Below are 27,523 nucleotides of genomic sequence, written 5' to 3'. Positions count from 1 at the left end.
CTTGGCAGTGTGTAGAATTCGGGAGTTACACCGCAGAAAGCTGCTTTACTGCGCAGAAACTTGCCAGTGTAGACAAGGCCCTAGATGGCTTACGTAAGAACGCAAGGCTGGTCCTAGTGGTGAGACAAATGGTCCATCGAGCCCAGTGTGCTGCCTGAGAGAGACCAATGCCAGATGCATCAGAGGGAATGAACAGAACACAGGCTTGTTGACCTAAAAGGTGAAGGTCTTTCAACCTTACATTTAACTTTTCTGGTGTCAGTTCCTACTTACCCTATCTTACCACACCTCCCCCAAGGTCTCTGGGCAAATCAGGTGTGCACCACTCCTTTGATACAGACCTGTCCCAATCCAGCTGAATTGAGGCAGACTTTCGGCCAAAGTCAGTTTGGAATAGGCCCGCTTAACCCAGCAGGTTTCTCAAAGTATCTGTTGCTGTGAACCGCACTTAGTGTGGATGTGTGAACCCCAAAGATATCAAACATGAAAGAAACACAAGGCCAGTTCTGAGGAGGTTTCCAGAGCCAGGCCTGAGGGTTAAAAGTTGTGCTCAAAAGGAGAAGGGGCTTCAGCACCTATAAAAATAACTGGTTGCAAAAACAAAACAAAAATTAAATTAAAAAAAAAAACACTAAACCCAAAACAAAAAAAAAGCTCCCATCACATACCCATCACCATTTTAGATTTCAACATCTCCTGTCTGATGTGACATCCTTGCTTTGCAAACGAGAGCCCTGGGGAACTCGGTGGCTGTTACCCTCTAACTGGGTAAAAGGTTACACATCTTGTCTCAAGTAATTTTCCTCCTAACAGAAGCTTTATTTTAAAGCTTATCAAAATAAATTCCATTTTAAATAGAAATAATTACAGTCTATACTGGTTCTCTATTCCCATACATGCTTTTTCTCTCACATATTCCCCCACTCTAATTCCTTTGGAGTGAGGTTTTAATTTCAGGATTAGCCACTATTTCCAATTTAGTAGGAGGGGCAGGGAGAGAACTAGAAGAAAACCTGAATTCTATTGTAACACTGAAAGTTATCACATAATCAGCCTCTTATATTACACTGACTAACTTCATGTTTAATTTCATTGTCGCTGGTAACAACTTATTCACCAATTACAAAATATAAACAGATAGGACAGTGTTCTCTTAATTCCCATTTCCACCCAGTCAGCTTTGTGTGAAGTCACATTCTACAATAACCTAGGAGCCTTCCATTTCTGTGAATTCATTTCTCCCTGGGTCTTCTCCCATAAGTGTGCGTGGAAGGGGTCTCACACCACTTGGCAAGGTTGCATCATGAGAAAAAAACAACTTTGCTCTATTTCCACACTTTCTAATCTTTCGAAGTAGCAGGAGGTAGAGAAGTGATACAAATGCATTAGACTCTAGAGCAAAACGAAGAGACCAAACCACAGTCTCTGGACTCAGCAGTCATGTATCCTTCAGTCTGAACTTGGAATCTGACACATTCCCTCATTGGCTACCATCATTTGCCCAGCATGGAAGTGCTTCTTGTTCAACAAAGCAGCCAGATTGGGACGCATAGCCATGGAATGCCTCTGAAGGAATCAGCTGTTTCTCTCTGTGCTTCATGGAACTTGGGATCCAAATGGCAAAGACAGTTGTGCCCAGTTTAATCATGGCATCCTGTAGGAGTGTGATCAGTGCCACTTAAGAAGGGAACAGGGTTCTAAAAATAGTTTACCTGGGCCACAGGTCACCATAGCGTCCATATCTGGGGTGAAAATCAACCACGAGTACCTGCAATTTCTACCTGAGTTCTTGTCAAATCGTTGAGCTTACTTGGAGTAATTTTACACTTCTCTAGCGCAGAATTCTTCACCTAGCACACAACATATCAGTAGCGATAGTGAGGTATAACTCCCCCAAATATGCCCTTTTATTCCTTTAATCTGGTGGCACAGATTTAAATTAGGGACTAAATACAGGTGCTGCTTAGAATCCCTGTAAGACACCAAATGTCAGGTATCTATTAACAATAGGTGTCTTTCTGCAGGTATATCACATTCAACATGGATTTCATTTTCTACACATTTGCAGCATCTCCCAGGAGTGAGCTGAAGAGAAATGTCACTTCCGTTTTTTCCATCCCTACCTTGATAGGGATTGCATTTCCCAAATAGGCAACATGCACCTGATTAGGAAGGAGATATCTTCAGGAGCGACCTCCTGCAGGGCCTGGGCCACAACTGCTTTAGGAGCCAAATGGATGGGTATTTTGCTTATTTAGAAGTCATTTACTAAGGAATCCTCTTCCCAACCCTTTAGAAAAAATATTGACCTAACCAATTGAACAACAGGGGATTGGGATGGTGATGGGGAGTAAGGGAATCTCTCTGACCTACTCTGTCTTCTTCTGTTTTCCCCTCTGTAACATGACATTTTTTCCTATCCCTGCCCTGTTCCTGCTCTTTGTTATAGTTCAATATATTTTAGGTGAGGAAAATGGTAGTAAAAATGTCTGCTCTCCAACACTAACTGAAGCAACATCAGAGCAACTGGGAATGAAACAATTTGTTCCCGAAGGGGAAACTTGATGACTAACAATTGCTTTGAAATGGGGAAACAGTATAACCGTGATGCTCAGGGTTTGTTTAGACTAGGAAAAGTGATGGAGTTTAGGTCAGGTCAAGGGGAAAGCTAATGCCAACCACTGCACCTGGACTGCATCTGCTCTACCACTAGAATTGTCTTTTCACACCAAGATCACTCACTTGAGCAGCCAACGCCATGTACAGTCCTAGTGGATGTAAGGCACAGTGTACATTATCTCAGTGTACATTGTTGTGAATGAAACCTCTCTCTCCTTCTGGGAGCTGATGAATATTCCGGGCTGGAGGGACACACATTCGTACGACTCAAAAGGAAAGCAGTTGATAGAAAAGATCACAAGACTGACCCCAAAGAAGGGTGAGCTGCAAAAGGCAGAAGCAGACAACTGATCTGGGGGAGCTGAGAGACCACGGTGAAGATGGTGCACAGATCACTATGTGAGAATTAGCAAATGTGATATTAAAAAAAAAATAAAAATCTTTGCCCAGCCCTAATCAAGGCATTTCTTACAGTTTTCTCTCATGGATTTTCTGATGTCTAATAAGCTGTGAGCTGTGTTTGAAGCTTTTCCCACACTCAGAGCAGGTGTAAGGCGTCTCTCCTGTGTGGATTCTCTGATGTGAGATGAGAGCTGAACGACGAATGAAGCGTTCCCCACACTCAGAGCAGCCATAACGTTTCTCACCCGTGTGGATTCTCCGATGTGTGCTCAGGGTAGAACTGTGATTAAAGCTTTTCCCACACTCAGAGCACATGTAGGGTGTCTCTCCTGTGTGGATTCGCTGATGTGAGAGGAGGGATGAACTGTCAATGAAGTGTTTCCCACACTCAGAGCATCCATAAGGTTTCTCTCCAGTGTGGGTTCTCCAATGTGTAATAAGTGTAGAGCTCCGATTGAAGCTTTTCCCACACTCAGCGCACGTGTAGGGTGTCTCCCCTGTGTGGATTCGCTGATGTGTGATAAGGTTTGAACTCCAACTGAAGCTTTTCCCACACTCAGAGCACGTGAAGGGCATCTCTCCGGTGTGGATTCTCTGATGTCTGATAAGGTCTGAGCTCCGACTGAAGCGTTTCCCACACTCAGCGCATGTGTAGATTTTCTCCCCTGTGTGGATTCTACGATGTCTGATAAGTTGTGAGTACTGACTAAAGCGTTCCCCACACGCAGAGCACGTGTACGGCATCTCTCCTGTGTGGATTCTACAATGTCTGATAAGTTGCGAGTGTTGATTAAAGCGTTCCCCACACGCAGAGCATCCATAAGGTTTCTCACCCGTGTGGATTCTCTGATGCGTGATAAGGTTTGAGCTCTGAATGAAGCTTTTCCCGCATTCCGAGCACGTGTAGCGTCTCTCTCCTGTGTGGATTCTCTGATGTTTGAACAGGGTAGAGCTGTGATTAAAGCTTTTCCCACACTCAGAGCATGTGTAGGGTGTCTCTCCTGTGTGGATTCGCTGATGTGAGATGAGGGATGAACTATCAGTGAAACTTTTCCCACACTCAGAGCATGTGTAGGGTTTCTCTCCCGTGTGGGTTCTCCAGTGTGTGATAAGGTGTGAGCTCCGATTGAAGCTTTTCCCACACTCAAGGCATGTGTAGCGTGTCTCTTCCAAGTTGATTCTGTCTCGTGTAATAAGGTCTGAGTGGCTACTGAAGTTTTCCTCTGGCATCTGCTCAGTCTCACAGGCTTTTGCTTTTTCTGGGAGTGCACAACTCCCGGAAACATTCCCTTTGGATCTTCCTGATAACGTTCCATGTGGTTCTACTTGCTCAGCACCTTCCTGATGGGGTGTCTCCTCCTCATTCTCACTCACCCTCCCATCACCTGATGGGAGATAGAGAGAATCGAGACCTAAGTCACTCCCTGCACCAGAAAGAAAGGAAATCTCAGACAGAGGAATGGAAAAAGGGATGAACAAACCAAAATGTGTGTTGGAGAGATCAAATCTATCACGAGCTGATTTTCCCCAAACCCTTCCTCAGAGGAGAAAGGAAAGGATCAGTTTTGATCTGCATCTCACCAGAACACTCAGGAGAAAGCGAGACTGGGGAGGGACTGACAGTAAGAATAGGTGGGAAGCCATGAGTGACATCTGCCATAATGATTCCATTCTGCAGGGAACAATCCTGAACTTGGAGAGCTCACAAAGTCTTTCTATGGCATCCCAAATGTTTCCTGCATTCCCAAACAGTTTTTGAGTTGGTTTAACCAATTCATAGAATCATAGAATATCAGGGTTGGAAGGGACCTCAGGAGGTCATCTAGTCCAACCCACGGCTCAAAGCAGGACCGATCCCTGACTAAATCATCCCAGCCAGGGCTTTGTCAAGCCTGACCTTAAAAACTTCTAGGGAAGGAGATTCCACCACCTTCCTAGGTAACACATTCCAGTGTTTTACCACCCTCATAGTGAAAAAGTTTTCCTAATATCCAACCTAGACCTCCCCCACTGCAACTTGAGACCATTGCTCCTTGTCCTGTCATCTGCTACCACTGAGAACAGTCTAGATCCATCCTCTTTGGAACCCCCTTTCAGGTAGTTGAAAGTAGCTATCAAATCCCCCCTCATTCTTCTCTTCTGAAGACTAAACATCCCCAGTTCCCTCAGCCTCTCCTCATTAAGTCATGTGTTCCAGTCCCCTAATCATTTTTGTTGCCCTCCACTGGACTCTTTCCAATTTTTCCACATCCTCCTTGTAGTATGGGTTCCCAAAACTGGACACAGTACTCCAGATGAGGCCTCACCAATGTCGAATAGAGGGGAACGATCACGTCCCTCGATCTGCTGGCAATGCCCCTACTTATACATCCCAAAATGCCATTGGCCTTCTTGGCAACAAGGGCACACTGTTGATTCATATCCAACTTCTTGTCCACTGTAACCCCTTGGTCCTTTTCTGCAGAACTGCTGCCGAGCCATTCGGTCCCTAGTCTGTAGCGGTGCATTGGATTCTTCCGTCCTAAGTTCAGGACTCTGCACTTGTCCTTGTTGAACCTCATCAGATTTCTTTTGGCCCAATCCTCCAATTTGTCTAGGTCCCTCTGTATCCTATCCCTACCCTCCAGCGTATCTACCTCTCCTCCCAGTTTAGTGTCATCTGCCAACTTGCTGAGGGTGCAATCCATACCATCCTCCAGATCATTTATGAAGATACTGAACAAAACCGGCTCCAGGACCGACCCCTGGGGCACTCCACTTGATACCGGCTGCCAACTAGACATGGAGCCATTGATCACAATTCCTCACCTGCGCAGGCAGCTCTTGGGAGCACTTCTTTCTCAGAGCCCCAGAGGTCTGGGACCCATGGCTCTTCCCCTCGTTCTAGCTGCGAGATCACATCAGGTTTGGAAACTGGAAACCCTACTCCAAACAAAGAAAACAAGGGAGGTCAGTGGAATTTGTCAGATACTTGTCACAAATATTCCATGGTTTTAACCCCAGATCATTTTTAAGCAGTAACATCCCAAGGCCACCTTCCTTGGCTCAAAGTGGCAGGAAAGTAATTATTATTATAAATCATTTTCATTACCTTAGTGCCTAAGGACCAACTAACAGTGGGTCCCCATTATACTAGGAAAAGTACAAACAGAGAAGAGTAGATGGCCTATTCCTGGAAGAATTTACAATCTAAATAGACAAGACAGACACAGAATGGGGGAAGGGGTAGAACCCACAGTTAGAATATAGATATTCAGGCCTGCCTGTAAAGCCTACACTTTAAGAATGTAGGTGTATTTTTATCACTTAGCTACTTACAGGGGTATAAAAACAAAGAATCAAAATCACAGTCACCCTGCGTATGGGCCTTTTCCCACTAGGATAGTCTGAGGCCTTGTTCTTAGGCTAAAGCCTCTGGCTCAGCAGCAGGGGCAGCCATAAACTGGGAAGCGTAGGGTCACATCCTCACATGCCAAACCAGTCACATTGAAATAAGCTGGTATGGGGAAGACAATCCTGTCTGGATAGTGCCCATCACTATCAGATGAAGAAACAGATCTTAAGATGGTTAAAGAAAACTTAGTTTGATCGCATCCTGTCTGGCAAGAAATCACTTATCAATGCTTGTGAAACCCTCATTTCTTTATGTTTTATTTTTATGGCCCCCACTTTTCTGTTGTTAATCAGTCTGGTTCTCTAATTGTTTCCGTCTGCTGTATAATTAATTTTGCGAGGTGTAAGTTAATTAGGGTAGTGGGATATAATTGGTTAGAGAATTATGTTACAATATGTTAGGATTGGTTAGTTAAATTTCAGTACAATGATTGGTTAAGGTATAGCTGAGAATATTACTATATAAACTGAGTCAAACAGGACGGGGAGGGGAAATTGGAATCATGTTTGATAAGGGGCGGGGGGAAATAGGAACAGGGAACGGGGACACAGGCAGGCTCTGCAGCATCAAGGCTGGGAAGGGGGCACAGGGAAAATGCTCGGTGGCGTCAGAGAGAGGAATGGAACACTGCGGAACAGTCTCTATCGGCGTATAGACATAAGCCTGACTGGTGTGAAGGGCTTCGGAATATGCTTGCTTGGAAACTAACCCCAATAAACATTGTATTATCTGTGCTTCAGACTTCTGGTCTTTTGCTGCTTTCTGTCTGCGTGACAAGAACCAGGGAAGTGGGAGGGTGAAGGGAAAGCCCTCTAACAAAACTGACATGACCTGATAACCAAGAGGTAAGCCTTTAAGGAAGGTTTTAATACACTTTGGAACAGATCAGGGATTCCCACAAGGACTGATGAGGGGGTGATGGTAAATACACTTTTAGATCCTTTTATTCTTTTATATCTTTTCCCCATCAGGCACACGGGCACACTGTCATGGATCCATAGGATCTGTGCAATGCCCAGGCTTTTAAACAGTCCTTGGAAGGTGCCTCTTGAGTGCACAGAACTCCCAAGGGGTCCCACTCTTCCACAAGGATGGGCCATGGAGCTTCAACACCAGAGACTGAGCCTCTGGCTTCAACACTCCTATTCCAACCTGTGAGCTCTGCCCAGCAGGTCCAGCTGAACGACACTCCTCTCCAGAGACTGTTCCTCAATCAATGCACAGAGCAAGTTTTTGCTGTGACACTGGGCAGACTTTTAAAACACAGCGGGGTTTACTAGTCAACCAAAACACAGCATTGGAAAGTCCTTAGATTAGGACAGAGAAGTGAAGAAAACAATATAGTCCATGCTGGCCAATGCCCTTGAGCCATGCTGCTGCAGAAAACAGTTTGGTTTCCTTTCACTGTGCCTGTCCATTAGTCTTCACTCCGGTAGAGCTCCCTGCGTCTGTGAGCCCAGTTCTTCCTGCTCCCAAAAACGTAACGAGTCCATGTATGCTTCACTTAGCCAAGCAAATATCCTTCCATGGACAGGTGACAATTATTCCCTTGTCTCTGTCGGGTATTCCATTGATGTAGGTTGGTCCCAGCCAGTCCTTAATGACCCATTCATATCACCGCATCTCAGCTACGTGACAAAACACCTCATGTCTCCTGCTCTTTATAATCATAGCAATACCAATCACAGAGGGAAACTGAGTTGTCTATTGGCATCATACATGTATCACCAAAATTCCCACCTCTATCTCACACACACACACACACACTGCTCACAGCCCTTGGAGAGAAAGCAAAGTACTGGAACTGGAGGTTAGTCCAGCGAACACAGTGAAAAACAAGCTGCAATCCTCAAACTCTGGTCAAAAAGGAGAGGCATGTGGGTCCCTATCCATAGAGAGGGGCTGGCTAGAGGCCTGATACCTGAGAGGGCATTGCTTGAGCCGCCCATGGAGCCAGGTCAAAAGCTTAGCTACCCCAGAACCGTGACATCACAAAAGCACATTTTTGGGAATTAGGAAACCTACTGACTCAGGTATAATGGGAGGGAGAGTTAAACTCCCCCAGTGTGTGGAGTAGGCTGGGGAATTAAACACTAAATTTGGGAGCAACAGCCACTAATTCTTCCAGAAAAAGAGAATGTAAGAAACAAGGGCCACGCAAACTCAGGAGGGCCAGGCTCAAAGATCCAAGGAGCCTGGAGGGAAGACAGCTTGTGGCTGCTGCAGATGGGGAGAGGGGGGGACAAGACTCTCTCCAAACTCTCACTCCTATTGACCCCGACCTGATTTTATGATCTATGACCACCATGTCTTGTGGGCAATTTTATACTTGCTACAGGTAAAATGTCATGATCAGAGTATTGCTTATTAGCTTGGAACATGTGCGGAGGGGGAAGGAGGTGAACGGAAATAAATGGGCTATTAAGGGCAGGGACTACACTACAGCCAGGATCAAAGCTCTGAGATCGATCCACCGGTGGTCGATGTAGCGGGTCTAGGAAAGCCCCGCCAAAGTGACTGCAGATCGCTCTCCCGTCGACCCCTGTACTCTACTCTGACGAGAAGAGTAAGGTAAGTAGACCCTGCAGTAACTCGACCTAAGGTACGTCGACTCCAGCTACATTATTCACGTAGCTAGAGTTGCGCAGCATAGGTCGACTTACCGCAGTAGTGTAGACATAACCTAAGGTTGCTACAGGTAAGGGCCTTATATGAGGTTGAGGCTTTGTGGGAGTAGTTATGCTGAAGTCTGGGATTTACCTGAACAGGTCTAAGGAGAGAACCCCAGGTCAGATATTTTGCACCCTCATTTTGAGAAACAAACGAGTAACCACAAACAGGTCCAATACGCCACAGGATTCTGAAAGAAGGAAGTTTGGGGCGGCTTTAGCAATTAGGTTGCTATGCAGTATCTCAGCAGTTGGACATCATTCATATATTGGAATTATTAAGAAATAAGTGATGTAAATCATAAGTGTTAATGCCTGATGCTTAATTATGGATTTCCCAAAGGCCACATATGGGTTGGGGCAGCTATTGACATTATTGTAATCAGAGTAAAGGAGCAGATATGGTATATAGCCATCCTATTACCATAAGAAAGCAGATAAAATACCTCTCCTAGTAACCATTTTTTCATTTTGTCAGGTCCCCGAGACAGTGTAAATTGAAGCAGGGCCTCCCTTCTGATGGTCTCCCTTGCCCTCGATTTTGGTTTCCAGTGGTGTCCATAACTGGTAAGTATGCACAGTGGAAGACCCTCTTTACTATTCTTATCTTAGTCTAATCATTATATGTATTGATTTTTGCCTATGATATCAATTCTAACTGTCTGTATTAAATCAAGTTTCTGTGTGTTTCACCCTATGTCATCTCCTCCATTAATTTTGAGTAGCCATGGACAAGGGCATGTTGTACCCCAATACGTAACCTTATAGTTGTAAAAATGGTTCAGGCTACACTACCATCCTGTGACATCATCAACAAAGTGCCCATTTGTGCCTGGGTAGCGGCCCTGCAATGGGAGGGAGGAATGCAGCAAGGACTGAGGATCGGTGGCCAGGGAGGCTGTGTATAGAGACGGGGAGGTTATATGGGGAGGGAGGTCAAGAGTTAAAATAATAGTATTTGGGGGGAAAAATGTATAATGAAGTGAAACTGAACAGAAATAAAACTGGAGTGTAGGCTCTAAAGCAACAAGACTTGGGTAGTGATTCGGGGTTAAAGGTCTGGATCCCACACAGCTCTAGATCCCCAAACCTCTCCTCTCTCCCTCTGACCCACCCAGCCCACTGCCTGGGTGTCCTTCCTCCACACTCCCCTCCCCTTCGTCCCATTACTCTCAGCCGGCACCACCTCCCGGCACCTTGGGAACTTCTTGTGTTCCCTCCTCATCTCTCACTATCTCATCCCTCCCTGCTGCTTCTTAGCCCTAACCCTGCACACACCTTCCCCATGTCCTGGCACCCCAGAATTATTTACTCCCCCCATCTCCTCCCCTCCCATGGCTCTGTTCTCCCTTCACCTGTGGGGTCCTGAACGGCAACATTATACGCTCTCCTATCAAAAGAGGAGCTCATCTGACCGTCACACAAGCCATGCATTAGTCATACACCTATTTACTCAATTTAGAATTCTACAGGCAGCGTATTTTCCTCTTAAAATGAGGAAAAGGCAAGAAAGCTACAGTTATTAATGTAGCCAATAAGGATGGCACATGTCCAAAAATTATACTAGTGGGTGGTAGAGAAGGCAAAAAAAGGGGGGCAAGGAAACTTGTCAAAACTTGTATGACGAATAAAGGTATAAAGTTATTACTACTCAGGTTCTTTATAGACCCCACAGCTTCTAATAAGGAAGGGGACAGGACTCCTTACCCAGAAAGACCACCGTCTCATAGTTCTCCTGCATGACATCCCTGTAGAGGGCTCTCTGAGTGGGGTCCAGCAGAGCCCCCTCTTCCCTGGTGAAATACACAGCCACTTCCTCGAAAGTCATCGGCCTCTGAAAGAGCAAGAGTCCAACACTCAGGACCTGCTGCCCCACTCACAGCCCCACTATTCAGGGAATAGCAGCACCAGGTAAATGGAAGCTCCAGGAGGCACATGTTAACCGAGTCCCACCGCACCTTGCTTAGAGCAGCCAGAAGGCATCAGAAAGAGAGAACCTCTGTGTTTCCCAGCTGACAGATGGAGGCCGGGTCTTCACTTTTATCACATACCTACTACCCAGAGCTTGAAAAATGAGATGGTGCTGTCTCTGGACCCTGCTGGTGGCTCCCTGGTAGGAATCCCAACACCCTCCAAATAAAATATATGGAAGAAAGGGGAAGTCAAGTGTAAAGAATAAAAGTTAGGTCAGAATTGTAGAAAATTGGTAAGTGAAGCTATCAGAAATCAATGATCAATCAATGAAAATGAGAACGAAGTTTTAAAAAATATATTAAGTACAAAATTAATCCTAACAATGGTAGTGGTAAATTACTAGATAGAAATGCCACAAAGATTGGGGGTGGTGGTAACTAATGAAGTGTCAGTAAATTCAGGCTCCAGCACTGAGAGTCTGGGAAGTTTTCCCAGCCCTGGCCCTGTTATTTCCTTTTCCATTCCCAACTCCTGTGCCCTGAAATTAGGCCCTATCTGAAACTACACCCCACATTCAGCATAGTGGTATGATTATAATATGATTAGGACATAATTATGAGGCATTTCATGCAAGATGCATCACGTGCGGTGTCATTGGAAAAGTTATGATTTGCTGAATATGATTATCCTACCTGTGTGCATGGATCATGTTTGTATCTGAAGTTATGGATATTGACTATGTATCTGTATTTCAAATGTGGTTACTCTGGGTAACACCCACAACTATCCTTTCAGGTACAACCATGAAGAAGCCAGACAGTGCTGATGGCTCATCAACAAAAACAATGGACCAAGGAAGAGCTTAGCCTTCCTGTGAATGTTTCAGCCGGCCTATGAGTCATGGCTACTATGACTCATCAGGGCATGCTAGGGCATGTGACCAGACCACATGAAACTGAACTCCATTTTGGTACCTGTATTTTTCCACGAACTGAACTGGGACGTGAGTTTGGAACAAAGGGTTCCCACCATATGGAAAAGCTACCTAAGCTGGGGTGTGACATCATCTCTTGGCCTCATTCCCCACACAAGAGAACTCCTGGAACCACCTGAGGAACAAAGACTGAACTGGGGGAAGTGTTGGTCCCAGAGTAAAGGGATTTCAGGCTTGTGTATGGAAACTTGGTGGACTACTTCTATCATCAGTCAGGGTGAGAAATTGCTAATTCAAATTCTATCCATCTAGTATGTTAGGCTTAGTCTGACTTTTTGGTTATTTGCTAAGTAATCTACTTTGATCTGTTTGCTAACACTTATCGCTGGGAAATTGGCCATTGTTTTCTATCTGTCCTTCAGTGACTTAGGTAAAGCACTCAGGTAACTTAGTTGGATGCATGGCGCCACCTGCTGTCATGTTGGGTGATAACAGGGCTTGGAGAGTCTGCCTGAATCTCCAGCAAAGCAGTGTGAGAAGGACCAGCCCAGCTTGAGGGTTAGAGGGCACAGCGGTTCCCAGAAGCCCCCCAGACTACACCTTGGGGTGACAACCTATCACACCCTAGATTACACAAGTCTCAGCAGCTTTGTCACATCCTGTCCCCTCCCTTTCTCCATCTTAGATAGTTCCTGCCTCCCACCACCTCTAGCAGCTCCCACCCTCCTTTGTAATTACTGCTTCTCTCCCTCCAAGCAGAACCCACCACCAGCTCCCTGATAATCCCTTACCTGAGCCAGCTCCATTGCAGCCATTTCCTTCCCCCTGGGAGGAGGGGATGATCTGGAGCGAAATGTGGACATTATTCTGTAGCCTGCCAGGGCGAGAAGAGCAACGTGAGAAAAATCAGACGGGGTTTTTGTCCATTCTGCATGCCGATTCCCCCCAGGATTATTCCCTGCTAATGGACATTCTAGGTTCTGCCACACTGTGAAGCACAGAGTGACCTTATTCCAGTATAGGCCTAGCCCCCTCCCACCAGGGTGTAACCCTCTGAGACATGGTGAAACCCTCCCAGTAGCAGAGTCTCTCTGTTACACTTATCAAGTTTGTGGAGCATACCAAGGTGGGAGGAGTTGCAAGTGCTTTGGAGGATAGAATTAAAATTCAAAACATTCTGGACAAACTGGAGAAATGGTCTGAAGTAAATAGGATGAAATTCAATAAGGACAAATACAAAGTACTCCATTTAGGAAGGAACAATCAGTTGCACACATTTCCCATTTTGTATGACTGCCTAAGAAGGAGTACTGCGGAAAGGGATCTGAGGGTCATAGTGAATCACAAGCTAAATATGAGTCAACAGTGTTACACTGTTCCAAAAAAAGCAAGTATCATTCTGGGTTGTATTAGCAGGAGCATTGTAAACAAGACACGAGAAGTAATTCTTCTGCTCTACTCTGTGCTGATTAGGCCTCAACTGGAGTAGTGGGTCCAGTTCTGGGTGCCACATTTCAGGAAAGATGTGGATGAATTGGAGAAAGTCCAGAGAATAGCAATAAAAATTATTAAAGGTCAAGAAAACATGACCTATGAGGGAAGATTGAAATAATTGTGTTTTTTAGTCTGGAGAAGAGAAGACTCAGCAAGAGGTTATGGGTCTATTACAGGAGTGGATGAGTGAGGTTCTGTGGCCTGCGATGTGCAGGAGGTCAGACTAGAGGACCATGATGGTCCCTTCTGGCCTTAAAGCCTGTCAGTCCATAAACTGTGCCTTGTGTTGCACACACACTGATGGAGATCAGGGCCCCATCATGCTGCACATGGCAGAGAACCTGACTGAGATCAGCACCCCCATTGTGCTGGGCACTGCACAGACGGAGAGGGACAGTCCTTGTCCCAAAGAGATCACAATCCAAGTAGACAATGGGTAGGAGGAAAACAGAGAGGGGCTGGGACTTCCCCAAGGTCACCAAGCAGGTCAGTGACAGAGCCAGGAACAGACCCCAGTAACTCCAGAGCCCCCTCACACACAGCTTGGAAAGTCCCCAGACCCCACTGTTTCAGAGTAACAGCCGTGTTAGTCTGTATTCACAAAAAGAAAAGGAGTACTTCTGGCACCTTAGAGACTAACCAATTTATTTGCATCCGATGAAGTGAGCTGTAGCTCACGAAAGCTTATACTCAAATAAATTGGTTAGTCTCTAAGGTGCCACAAGTACTCCTTTTCTTTTTGAGACCCCACTGTATTAGGCTGCAGGAAGAGGTGGTTTGTCCAGGGATGCACAGGCTGTCTTGGCAGGGCAGCTCAGCTGCAGTCCCTGCACACAGCTGAGGGTGTGTGTCATGAGTCAGGAGAAATCAGGGTCCAGTCCTGTGGGGCTGTGCTCCTGGCTCATGTCCCTCCATTACCAGCTGCACTGTTCAGCCGGCCCCAGGTCTCCGTGAGGTCACTGTTTTCATCCTCCCCCCGCAAGCCTTCAAACTGGGACATGGTGCACCCGTGCCAATCAGACTGCACTAGTGTAAATTCTATTTCTAGCTCTGTCACAGACGGCCTGGGTGACTTTGGACACGTCAATGTTTCTCCTCCCAACTTTAGTCTATTTACCCAGCTGCCCACTCACTGGGGTCTCCTCTCTCTCTCTCCAGAGCTGCTCACCCCTAAAGTCTGTGTGGATGTCCCCAGGGCCAAGGTAGCTCAGCTCTGGAAGAGTCTTACAAGGGCGGCTGTGGAGTCTCTCTCTCTGGAAGTTTTTAAGAACAGGGAGGACAAACCTCTGTCAGAGATAATCTACCTGCACTTGGTCCTGCCTCGGTAGAGAGAGCTGGACTTGATGACACCTTGAGGTCCTCTCCAGCCCTACATTTCTATGGTGCTATGCAATATATACATATAAAAACACAACATACAGAAAAATCCCCACCGCAACATAATGTCAGGCAATTTAGGGAAAACCCCCCCACCAAAAAAAAAAAAAAGAAAGAAAAACTACACTCCACGTCAGTTGTTGATTAGCGGTAAAATCTGAGTGTATTTCCCATCACTGTTTGATCAACGAACCGAGAGAAAAGAGGCAACATTTGAAAAAAATGTATAGTCACACTGAAAAATCGGCAAAAAGGGCTAAATCTGAGATGTGGTTCGTATTTAATCATTGAAGAGACAGGGCCCAACACTCAGGGCCCAGCCCAGTAGAAATAGACAACGAGAGAGAAAGTGGGTGGGGATGGGTGGGGGAATTTTAGGATATTTTCTATCCATCTTTGAGAGTTGTGGGGGAAACGGGTCACAAACTCCGCATTTGACAACAGGAGAGAAAACCCCCCAGAGCAGATCCTGGGAACTACAGGCCAGTCAGCCTCACCTCAGTCCCTGGAAAAATCATGGAGCAGGTCCTCAAGGAATCAATTCTGAAGCACTTACAGGAGAGGAAAGTGATCAGGAACAGTCAGCATGGATTCACCAAGGGCAAGTCATGCTGACTAATCTATTTGCCTTCTATGACAGGATAACTGGCTCTGTGGATGAGGGGAAAGCAGTGGACGTGTTGTTCCTTGACTTTAGCAAAGCTTTTGACACAGTCTCCCACAGTATTCTTGCCAGGAATTTGAAGTACGGGCTGGATGAATGGACTAGAAGGTGGATAGAAAGCTGGCTAGATTGTCGGGCTCAATGGGTAGTGATCAATGGCTCCATGTCTAGTTGGCAGCCGGTATCAAGTGGAGTGCCCCAAGGGTTGGTCCTGGGGCCGGTTTTGTTCAGTATCTTCATAAATGATCTGGAGGATGGTGTGGATTGCACCCTCAGCAAGTTTGCAGAGGACATTAAACTGAGAGGAGAGGTAGATACGCTGGAGGGTAGGGATAGGATACAGAGAGACCTAGACAAATTGGAGGATTGGGCCAAAAGAAATCTGATGAGGTTCAATAAGGATAAGTGCAGGGTCCCGCACTTAGGACGGAAGAACCCAATGCACCGCTACAGACTAGGGACCGAATGGCTCGGCAGCAGTTCTGCAGAAAAGGACCTAGGGGTGACAGTGGACGAGAAGCTGGATATGAGTCAGCAGTGTGCCCTTGTTGCCAAGAAGGCCAATGGCATTTTGGGATGTATAAGTAGGGGCATAGCAAGCAGATCGAGGGACGTGATCGTCCCCCTCTATTCGACATTGGTGAGGCCTCATCTGGAGTACTGTGTCCAGTTTTGGGCCCCACACTACAAGAAGGATGTGGATAAATTGGAGAGAGTCCAGCGAAGGGCAACAAAAATGATTAGGGGTCTAGAACACATGACTTATGAGGAGAGGCTGAGGGAGCTGGGATTGTTTAGCCTGCAGAAGAGAAGAATGAGGGGGGATTTGATAGCTGCTTTCAACTACCTGAAAGGGGGTTCCAAAGAGGATGGCTCTAGACTGTTCTCAATGGTAGCAGATGACAGAACGAGGAGTAATGGTCTCAAGTTGCAGTGGGGGAGGTTTAGATTGGATATTAGGAAAAACTTTTTCACTAAGAGGGTGGTGAAACACTGGAATGCGTTGCCTAGGGAGGTGGTGGAATCTCCTTCCTTGGAAGTTTTTAAGGTCAGGCTTGACAAAGCCCTGGCTGGGATGATTTAACTGGGAATTGGTCCTGCTTCGAGCAGGGGGTTGGACTAGATGACCTTCAGGGGTCCCTTCCAACCCTGATATTCTATGATTCTATGATTTTGGGATGTATAAGTAGGGGCATAGCGAGCAGATCGAGGGACGTGATCGTTCCCCTCTATTCGACATTGGGGAGGCCTCATCTGGAGTACTGCGTCCAGTTTTGGGCCCCACACTACAAGAAGGATGTGGAAAAATTGGAAAGAGTCCAGCGGAGAGCAACAAAAATGATGAGGGGACTGGAACACATGACTTATGAGGAGAGGCTGAGGGAGCTGGGGATGTTTAATCTATGGAAGAGAAGAATGAGGGGGGATTTGATAGCTGCTTTCAACTCCCTGAAAGGGGTTCAAAGAGGATGTCTCTAGACTGTTCTCAGTGGTAGCAGATGACAGGACAAGGAGTAATGGTCTCAAGTTGCAGTGGGGGAGGTTTAGATTGGATATTAGGAAAAACTTTTTCACTAGGAGGGTGGTGAAGCACTGGAATGTGTTACCTAGGGAGGTGGTGGAATCTCCTTCCTTAGAGGTTTTTAAGGTCAGGCTTGACAAAGCCCTGGCTGGGATGATTTAACTGGGAATTGGTCCTGCTTCGAGCAGGGGGTTGGACTAGATACCTCCTGAGGTCCCTTCCAACCCTGATCTTCTATGAGGCTACGGAAGGAGGGGAGGGGGAAAGGGGGGCAGTTTGAAGCGATTTTATGGGACTGTTCAACACCTACACAGAAAGTGACAGGTCCCCCCCTTCACAGAGGCTGCAGGGGCAGTTTGAAGGGGGCCGGGGAGGGGGAAGGTCCCTGGACCAGGGAAGGGGCAGCAGCGGGGGATAGGCAGGTGCCACACACACACACACACACACACACACAGACAGACAGACAGACACCGTCCCCTGAAACGATCCTGTGCAGTTTTGTCTGCATAACGTTAATAAGATGTCACGTTTACTGTAATAACAACACTCAGAGAAGAAAAGGAGGACTCGTGGCACCTTAGAGACTAACCAATTTATTTGAGCATGAACTTTCGTGAGCTACAGCTCACTTCATCTGTAGCTCACAGCTCACGAAAGCTTATGCTCAAATAAATTGGTTAGTCTCTAAGGTGCCACGAGTCCTCCTTTTCTTTTTGCGGATACAGACTAACACGGCTGCTACTCCGAAACACTCAGAGACACTCACACTCAGAGGCAGACACACTCGCGCACAGAGACCGTCGGAGACACACGCACACACTCAGAGACACGCACAGAAACACACGCACACACAGGCAGACTCAGAGACACGCACAGAGACACAGACACACTCACTCACTCACACAGACACACTCAGTCACACGCGCTCTCACACTCAGACACGCTCACACTCAGAGAGACGCACAGAGACAGACACTCACACACAGACACACTCAGTCACACGCGCTCTCACACTCAGACACACTCACACTCAGAGAGACGCACAGAGACAGACACTCACACACAGACACACTCAGTCACACGCGCTCTCACACTCACACACAGACACTCAGAGAGACGCACAGAGACACTGACAGACACTCACACACAGTCACACGTGCTCGCACACACAGACACGCACACACAGACTCAGAGAGACACACAGAGACACACTCACACGCGCTGTCACACTCAGACACACACAGACACACTCAGTCACACGCGCTCTCACTCAGACACACTCACACTCAGAGAGACGCACAGAGACACACTCACACGCGCTCTCACACTCAGACACGCTCAGTCACACGCGCACGCGCACGCGCTCCTCCCCAGGGGGGGCCGCCCAGAGACACGTCAACTCCCCCCCCCCGCCCACTACGGAGGCCGAACCGGGACCAACCAGCGCAGGCCCCGCCCCAGCTTCCGGCCTGGCCCCGGCCCGGGGGGGTCTCGGCCCAGTTCCCCCCCCCCGAGGAGCGGCTCGGACCCAGGCCGGGCGCCCCGCCCCCATCCCGCCCGGCTCTTACCGGCTCTGCGCCGCGCGGGCCCCGGAAGTGCGGCCACGTGACGGTTCTGGCCGTTAGGGCGGTTGCAGGGCGGGGCTGTGAGGCGGCGCTGCCCCCCCCGCTCCATTGGGGCCGGGGTTCTCCATAGCCCCGCCCCCTTCCCCCCTCCCGGCCCCGCCCCGCCCCGCTGCGGCCGCGGGGAGCTCGGGGGACCCCCGCCCCCCCCGGGCAGGGGCCTGTCCCCGCCCCCCCGCGGGGTCTGCGCTGGGGGGGGGCCGGGCATTAACCCCGCCCTGCCCGGGGGGGAGGGGCAGCCCCTGGGCCGGAGCCTGCAGGGAGCGAGCTCGGAGCCCCCCCAGCCCGGGGGGGGAGATGGGGGGAGACGGGACCGGGGAGGGAAGGGAGGAGACTGGACTGGGGGGCAAGGGGGGAGATGGGGGGACGGGATCGGGGGGAGATGGGGGTTGGGGGGTGACTGGACCGGGGGGGGGGCAGATGGGGGGAGACAGGACGGGGGGAAGGGAGGAGACGGGGGGAGACAGGACATGGGGGGGAAGGAAGGAGATGGGGGGAGACGGGAGCGGGACTAGGGGAAGGAAGCGGGGAGATGGGGGGGGAGACGGGACCGGGGGGAGATGGGACTGGGGGGAAGGGAGAAGATGGGGGGAGACAGGACTGGGGGGGAATGGAGGAGACAGGACTGGGTGGAAGGGGGGAGACAGGACCTGGGGGGAGATGGGGGAAGAGGGGAGCCAGGACCTGGGGGGGAAGGGGGGAGATGGGGGGAGACGGGACCTGGGGAGGAAGGGGAAGATGGGGGGGGGAGACGGGACTGGGGGGAGATGGGACTGGGGGGAAGGGAGAAGATGGGGGGAGACAGGACTGGGGGGGAATGGAGGAGACAGGACTGGGCGGAAGGGGGGAGACAGGACCTGGGGGGAGATGGGGGAAGAGGGGAGACAGGACCTGGGGGGGAAGGGGGGAGATGGGGGGAGACGGGACTTGGGGAGGAAGGGGGAAGATGGGGGGGGGAGACGGGACCGGGGGGAGATGGGACTGGGGGGAAGGGAGAAGATGGGGGGAGACAGGACTGGGGGGGAATGGAGGAGACAGGACTGGGTGGAAGGGGGGAGACAGGACCTGGGGGGAGATGGGGGAAGAGGGGAGCCAGGACCTGGGGGGGAAGGGGGGAGATGGGGGGAGACGGGACCTGGGGAGGAAGGGGGAAGATGGGGGGGGGAGACGGGACTGGGGGGAGATGGGACTCGGGGGAAGGGAGAAGATGGGGGGAGACAGGACTGGGGGGGAATGGAGGAGACAGGACTGGGCGGAAGGGGGGAGACAGGACCTGGGGGGAGATGGGGGAAGAGGGGAGACAGGACCTGGGGGGGAAGGGGGGAGATGGGGGGAGACGGGACTTGGGGAGGAAGGGGGAAGATGGGGGGGGAGACGGGACTGGGGGGGAGATGGGACTGGGGGGAAGGGAGAAGATGGGGGGAGACAGGACTGGGGGGGAATGGAGGAGACAGGACTGGGCGGAAGGGGGGAGACAGGACCTGGGGGGAGATGGGGGAAGAGGGGAGACAGGACCTGGGGGGGAAGGGGGGAGATGGGGGGAGACGGGACCTGGGGAGGAAGGGGGAAGATGGGGGGGGAGATGGGACTGGGGGGAGATGGGACTGGGGGGAAGAGAGAAGATGGGGCGGAGACAGGACTGGGGGAATGGAGGAGACAGGACTGGGTGGAAGGGGGAAGACGGGACCTGGGGAGGAAGGGGGGAGATGGGGGGAGACAGGACCGGGACCCCAGACTCGCTGCTGGCCCATCCAAGGTATCCGCGCTCCCAAGGACTCTCCCAGGAACCGTGTACAATGCAGACTTCTCCGAGACAGCCCGGAGACAATGGACACTGCTTGACTCATAACGTAGCAAAGCAGCTTCCTAGCAGGTTGGAAGAAACTATGAAAGAGGGGAAGAGACATCATGACTTGGCCTCTCTCCCCCGCAATTCAACACTTGGAGGACAAAGACTGAACTGAAATAATTCAGAGATCAGAAGAGAATAATAATAATCCGTTCAAATCAAAGTCCCGAAACAGACTAGTATTGGTTTTCCAGCAGAAAATTTTCCATTTGGGGGATTTTGTTTTCCCAGTCAGACCTTGCCAAGGGAAGCGGAGAGAAAATGTTTGACTTGCCTCCTTCAGAATAGCTTGGCCTAGACACTCTAGCTGTGGGTCACTGTCATGGCCTTGCTGAGAAAAGGGGCAGTTTAATAATTTGGGGAGGTCCCAGAGTGTTTGGGGGAGATTATGAGGATGTTACCTTTTGAGATAAAAACTAAGAAATACAGGACTAGAGAATTCTTTTTGAAATCTGGAATTTAGGCACTTGATTTAAAGTAGGGGGGTCAGAGTTCCTGAGAAGGTTTTTGGTTGCAGGAAGCAATGTGACTTGGTCTGTCATTGCACCAAAGGGGGAGATGGTTGCTTGTGAAGGAAGAGAGAAGACTGAACGCCTTCGATGGGGGTGGGATTCGAACCCACGCGTGCAGAGCACAATGGATTAGCAGTCCATCGCCTTAACCACTCGGCCACCTCATCTGAGCTGCCAAGGCTGGGACAGGAGGAGAAATCGAAGGCCAGCAGAGGTCGGGACAATAAGGCGTTTTTAAATATTAAGTGGAAGCAGGGTCTGAATGAGCTCCCCCCTCACATCTGGTGAGGAGCTGGGGGAAAGACGTCAGGAACAGATCGTGTTTGCATAGACCCGCTTACTCCGCCTAGGTACACAGCATGATGGGGCGGCTTTGCCAAAAGGACCAGTTTTGGCTGGTGCTGGGTTACAAATCACATGAGTGCAATGAAATGTTATTATCCTTCCTGTATGAGTAAAGGGCGGCAGAACACACCAAGGCCGTCCTGCTTGAGGGGCTAGGTAGGTGAGGAATATCTTTTATTAGAAGTGATTGAGGGCGTCACCCTAAACCAGTGGTCCCCAAACTTTTCACACTGTGCCTTCTTATCTGTGTCTGTGGCCTCTCAGCAGCCACGGTCGAGAACCAGAGCTGGGACCGGGGCCATGGCTTGCTGGGGAGAGGGGTGTGGACAGGGATAAGGGGGTTGAGACCAGGCCAGGAGCCAGGGGCCCAGGCTGGGGGCAGGGTTGGGGTAGAGCTGGGGGCTGAGTGGTGCTCCCTCCCTGCCCTCCATGGGGGCTGGCTTGGGCCCTGAGGTGCCCCCATGAACGTTCCTCTATACCCCCTAGGAGGCATTCCCCACATTTTGGGGACCACTGCCCTAAACTGAACCCTACTTGCTAAGCAGCTGCTTCCACGCCTTCCACCCATGACCCCATCCACTATGTCACCTCTGTTCCACCCCTTCCCCCACTGGCCCCACCCTGCTCACTCCTTTACGCCCCCGAATGATCCTCAAAATATTATTAATTTCCAACCCACACCCATTGGAGATCTGGGCATCCCCAGTTGAACTGCTCTGCATCCACCTTCCCATGAGAAGTGCCGTTCTTGGACAGTCCCAGACTTGGAAGTCTGTGAAATTCAGACTGTGAGCAGCAAACCTGGCTCCCCGCACCAGGAGGGATTTGGGAGTTTTGTTCCTTTCACTTTACAGTAACAGAGAGAAAGGGGACCAGCGAGCCAGAAACATGCCGGGGTGGGGGGAGGTGATGCTCCGGCTCGCTTGGCCCCGGGCCACGCCCCACCCAGGCCCTGCTTCCAGGGACAATGGCCATGTGATCTGAAGCACCCCTCCCTGTCTGGCATGCTCGGCCCCTGTCCCCAATAGCTGAGTCCAGGCAGGGAGTGAGCCAGAGAAGCCGACAAACTTGCAGGGGCAAGAAGGTGAAGGGAGGACAGAACCCGCCCCCCGGACGACATGTCGCAGGGAGAGGGCAGCAGGGCAGGGAGAGCTCGGCAACACAGGGCTCGGGGCAGGGGGGGTCACTGTGCAGGGGAGACATGAGGGGCAGCCACATGTCCTGCCCTTTAGAGTATCCCCCCGCCCCGAGTGTGGGGAGACATGAGTCATCTTTGTCCTTAACCTCTATTTATTAACAATTACCAAAATAGAAAACACACACGCTAAGCGTACAATGCTGGGCTCACCAATCCTGATCACGCCAATGAACTTTCCCTGTTGGCCAGACAAAGTCGGTCTCATCTGGGTTCTGGTTCCTGCACATCATGGCCACGTAGAGTATTCTGACTGCGTTGGTTTGGGTTGTGTCTCGGAGGGGAGTTCTTTCTTTCTTTCGTTCTTTCTTGGACCCTGGTTTTTATAATGAAACTTGAGCCCTGCTTAGCAATACCTTGACCAATCTTTGTAACAAAACAATATTTCCCACCAGTCTTAACCCACCACCTAGGAGTTCATTTAAATGTTGACAAAAGCAAATGAAAGGCCAGACCGTGACAACTATAGGTAGACGAACGGAAGTATTACAAAGTAAAGCACAGACAAAAGCAATCAGTGGTACCTTTTGAACGAAACTGCTGGCATGTCGTTTTGCCAGACAGAGCAGAGGTGCTGACTTTCTAATGTGCCAGGGGATGCCCAACCCCCACCCCCCCCGGGCTCCACCCCTGTGGCTGTGGGTTCAATCCATTCCATCGCCAGGTGGTTCTTTCGTATCATTTCCCAGGACCAGGATGGGGGTCATCCCAGGGTAATGTGGAAGCTCTTGAAGCCCCGAACCACTTCTGCCACCAAGATTGGGCATGGAGACCCTCTCCCCCCGAATGCCATATGGCATTAGCTGTATTGGGGGGCGGGGAGTATCTCAGTGGTAGGGCACACACTTTGCATATATGCCTTAGTGTAATAATTCTGCAGATGAACTGTTCTAAGATTATCACTATTTTAGGGCAGGGCTCCCTGACATTTATGTAAAGATGGGATCTTATCTAACTAGGGAAATCTAAGATGTTTATACCACAATCAGCTACATGGTCAGTGGACGTTCGTCGCCCAAAACACGGGATATCAAGAGCCCTGTGACTCTCTTGGGAAAGGAGTTTTATGAATATTTTTAACAGGTTTCCCCCCACCCAAATATTGCAATAGGCTCTCCAGTAAGTGCATATTGAAAATGGTTATTAATCTGGGGCCTCTAAAGTGAGTGTCAGACTCATGCTACCGCAATATCTGAACCGTGGTACGCAGGGGAGTGGTGTGGAAGATCCCTGGGGACAGAGAGGAGCTGAAGTCCCTCAGAGTTAGGGGAAGTAGGCAATGCGGAGTGACGGGGTTCACACCCTGCACAGATGGACTGAAGGAATCGGCATCTACCGGGGGCTGAGGGCTGGGATGGGGCTGCATGGGCAGTAGAATGGGAGGCAGGTTGGGACTGAGGAACCCAGGGAACATTTCAACCCTTAACAACACAAAACACACAAACGCTCCCAAGTCTCTCCCAAGGAATTAACATTTCTTTGCAAAATGCTCAAGGTTTTAACAGAAATGAGTGAAACCCAAGGGCCAGACGATGGCGCCAGAAGCTAAGGAACGAAAAGCCCCAGGATTTCTTTGTGTGCCGTGGTGCTGAAAAGGGATTTGGTTCCACTCATTGTATTGCTGTGGCCGGTGACATCCCAGGAAGGAGCTATGTCAATGACTGTGACACTGGGTGTGAGGAGGCTTTAATCTGATTCCAATGGAATAATGATTTTACACCTGAGTCATTAGCGGCAGCTTCCCAAGGGCAATTCCAATTGGTTCCTCCCAGAGATGGGTGGTCGGGGAACAGGGAATCGCTCTGGGTCCCACCGTCAGTTCTCCAGTCTTTCTCCCTCCCCCACACTATCACATGCCCGCACTATTAATGAACTTATGGATATAAACTGGCCATCAGCAAGTTTTACCTTGACATTAGGTGAAGGTTTCTAACCACCAGAGGAGTGAAGTTCTGGAACAGCCTCCCAAGGGGAGCAGTGGGGGCAAAAAAACCTAACTGGCTTCAAGCCTGAGCTTGGTAAGTTTATGGAGGGGATGGTGTGAGGGGACTGCCTACAACGGTGTGTGGCTGATCTGTGATTGCTAGCAGCAAATATCTCCAAAGGCCGGTGATGGGACAATAGATGGGCAGCGCTCAGAGTTACTACAGAGACTTCTTTCCCAGGTGTCTGCCCGGTGCATCTTGTCCACATGCTCAGGGTCTAACTGATCACCATATTTGGGGCTGGGAAGGAGTTTTCCCCAAGGGTAGATTGGCAGAGACCCTGGGGGGGCGTTCGCCTTCCTCTGCAGCATGAGGCATGAGTCACTTGCAGGTTTCAACCATTGTAAATGGTGGATTTTCTGTAACTTGACATTTTTAATCCATGATTTGAGGACATCAGTAACTCAAGCAGAGCTTAGGGGTCTATTACAGGAGTGGGTGGATGGGGTCCTTTGGCCTGCATGGTGCAGGAGGTTGGACCAGATGATCACGCTGGTCCCTTCTGACCTTAAAGGCTGAGTCTAAACAGGAGAGGGAAGTAAAGGAAACATTTAAAAAAATAAACCAAACATTGTACTACAAGGATGACTCCAACAGCTCACTGTATAGTCCCGCCCCTTTCTTCCTCCACCGGGGGTCGAATGACCTGCTGGGATTTGGGACATTAATTCTCTCTTTCCATTGATAAACTGATACAACGTGACAGAAATTAAACCAATTCCCGGCCAAGAAAAGAGCACGTCCCTGCATTGGCCAGGAATCGAACCCGGGTCAACTGCTTGGAAGGCAGCTATGCTCACCACTATACCACCAATGCCTCTGGGGAGAGTGTCTCCTACGTGCCACTTACGCCAAATGACTCACCCCCACAGCGCTCAGGAGCTGGCCGGACAGGCTGGAGGCGGCCTGTCAGCTGGGAGCGGAGACGGGCTCCCAGCGTGACGGACAGATGGGGACACGGGGTCCACACCCCAGCCTGCGGTAGCGTCCACCCCACCTCTGCCCTCTGAGACGGGCGATGAAAATCCATGACCAGAATGGCAAATTTCACCGCAGAAGGAAGGAGACAGCTCCTTCTAAAGCACCTTGGGCGTTGGTTCCTGCTACGCACGGGAGGGTTTGCTGCTGCTGACGATTCCGATCCTTGGGCTCTGCCCGGCTAAGGAACGACTCAGGCTGTCACTCAAGTGGAGCCGGGAGATGATTTTTTGACAGGGACGGCTGCCTCGTCTTAAGGGTGTTTGTCGGTCACCTTCTAATCTAGCGGGTGCTTGGTACGTGCAGGCAGCCCCCGCTCCTGGGTCTCTCCCGAGGAAATAAAGTTTCTGCGCAAAAGCCCAACGCTTTTCACCGAAAGGAGGGAAAGGAAATGGCCAGCAGGACATAAGGAAAGTAGCGATTCTTAGGGGTGATCCATTATTTTTTGTCAAGCTCCAAATGTCTTGCTCCAGAGAAAATAATAATAAAAAATAACAATAATGATAATAATCGGTAGATAAAAAGATTTCGGCATCCGTTCGAAAGCGTCTGGCAGTCCAGATTTGGCCTGCCATCTGCCTGTTGACTACCCCTCTTCTACACTCATTGACTCTGAGAGGTGATTTCTTTCCACTCTCTCGGCTTTGAAGAGCTGGTCAGTTTTACCCTCGGTGTCCTACCAGGCTGACCAAGCCATGTTATCGACGACGGCGACACTAGGATTGAAGGATTATATCGTATTATAAAAAACTGTAAAGAAAGATGTTGTCTGAACATGAGCTTTCCGTTCTGAACGGCCGGTTCCCCCAATTCAGTTCCAAATGCTCGTCTAGAAATGCCCCCGGGACCCCCACACTCCCCAGCAGGAGTGAAAGGAGAAACCCCCCCGGTCTGCCCTTAGCTCCAGGCTGATTCATCAGGGGTGGGGGGAATTGACTTCTTCACTGCTGAGCAGGGAGCCAGGGCAGTTCTCTGGGAATCAAGGTTCCCAGCCTGACCCAGCGGCTTCATTGCTCCCCAGGGCCCTGGAGGCTCAGACAGTCCCGGAGGCCAGGCAGCTGCTCAGTGAGCTTCCCCCATGCGGCTGGCCGTGCCTGAATATCCCTCTCTAAGAGCCTGAGTTCAGCCATCAGCAAAGGCAGCAGCTTTGCTCCCTCCTTCTAAACAGCGTTCCCAGGCAGTGGTTCTCAACCAGGGGTCCCCGATTGAGGGGGCAGCGAGCAGGTTTCAAGGTGGGGCGGGGGGGTCCGCCAAAATAAACCAGAAAGCAGGGCCGGCCTTAGACTTGCTGGGCTCAGGGCAGAAAGCTGAAATCTGAGCCTGACCACCCAGGACTGAAGCCAAAGCTGGAGCAAATTCCGTTCACGGGGGGGCCCTGTGTTGTGGGGCCCTGCGCAATTGCTCTGCTGGCTACCCCCTAACGACCGCCCTGGCTTTCGATCTACTGGGCGTGGGCCAGGGGCCACAGAAAGATCAAGGTTGGGCACCCCTGCTCCAGGGAATCCCGGAGACTAAAGACTCAGTCCGACTCAGGGCTTTTGCCAGGAGGCTCGTGAGAGGTATTGTTTTCCATAAAGCCCGCCGCTCACAGCGACACTCCATAGCCCTCCCGCTTACAGCCCCTCTCCTCACACTGACACCCCCATGGACCCTCCCCCTCGCAGCCCCTTGTTTCACACTGATACCCCATAGCCCTCCCCGCCGAGCCCCTCCCCTCACACATAGAGGGACTTGTTTGCTGGAGCACATATTAAACCACCCCCCAGTGCAAGGACTCCCCCAGCTAGTCAGGTCCATACGCGGGTCCCTCTTTTCATCACACCAGATGACTCCCTTTGAGCAACTACCTTTTGAGGCCAACAAGAAACCTTCCAGTTTGGGCTCATTCATGCACCACATTCACTCGTCGTCCTTGGCTCATTCACGTCTGCTGACTGTGAGGCGTGATACCCTTTGTCTCCCTGCCTCGCCAACAATCCTGTTTCTCAAGATTGAACCCAAGACCAGAAACTTGCTGCAGCTTATGCAGCCCTGTAGAGAATTCAGAG

The 27,523-nt window shown here is 50.0% G+C and overlaps 1 protein-coding gene and 2 non-coding genes across 3 annotated transcripts; all 3 read right to left on the bottom strand.

Annotated features, from left to right (window-relative positions):
* Positions 1 to 68: 68 nt before the first annotated feature.
* Positions 69 to 18,638, bottom strand: LOC144258281 (uncharacterized). The gene is made up of 5 exons (XM_077806727.1): positions 18,558 to 18,638; positions 12,724 to 12,806; positions 10,792 to 10,918; positions 5,830 to 5,943; positions 69 to 4,445 (listed from the first exon to the last, which is right to left on the bottom strand). The coding sequence occupies exons 2-5, from the start codon at positions 12,793 to 12,795 to the stop codon at positions 3,088 to 3,090; spliced, it is 1,671 nt and encodes a 556-aa protein (XP_077662853.1). The 5' UTR covers positions 12,796 to 12,806; positions 18,558 to 18,638; the 3' UTR covers positions 69 to 3,087.
* Positions 18,639 to 21,057: 2,419 nt separating this feature from the next.
* Positions 21,058 to 21,139, bottom strand: TRNAS-GCU (transfer RNA serine (anticodon GCU)). The gene has a single exon. It is a non-coding gene; the product is annotated as a tRNA-Ser (tRNA).
* Positions 21,140 to 25,242: 4,103 nt separating this feature from the next.
* Positions 25,243 to 25,314, bottom strand: TRNAG-UCC (transfer RNA glycine (anticodon UCC)). The gene has a single exon. It is a non-coding gene; the product is annotated as a tRNA-Gly (tRNA).
* Positions 25,315 to 27,523: the final 2,209 nt, after the last annotated feature.

The sequence above is a fragment of the Eretmochelys imbricata genome, chromosome 28 (assembly GCF_965152235.1).
Source record: "Eretmochelys imbricata isolate rEreImb1 chromosome 28, rEreImb1.hap1, whole genome shotgun sequence".
Lineage (NCBI taxonomy): Eukaryota > Metazoa > Chordata > Testudines > Cheloniidae > Eretmochelys > Eretmochelys imbricata.
The sequence above is the reverse complement of the archived record's forward strand: the minus strand, read 5'-3'. Positions and strand labels throughout refer to the sequence as shown.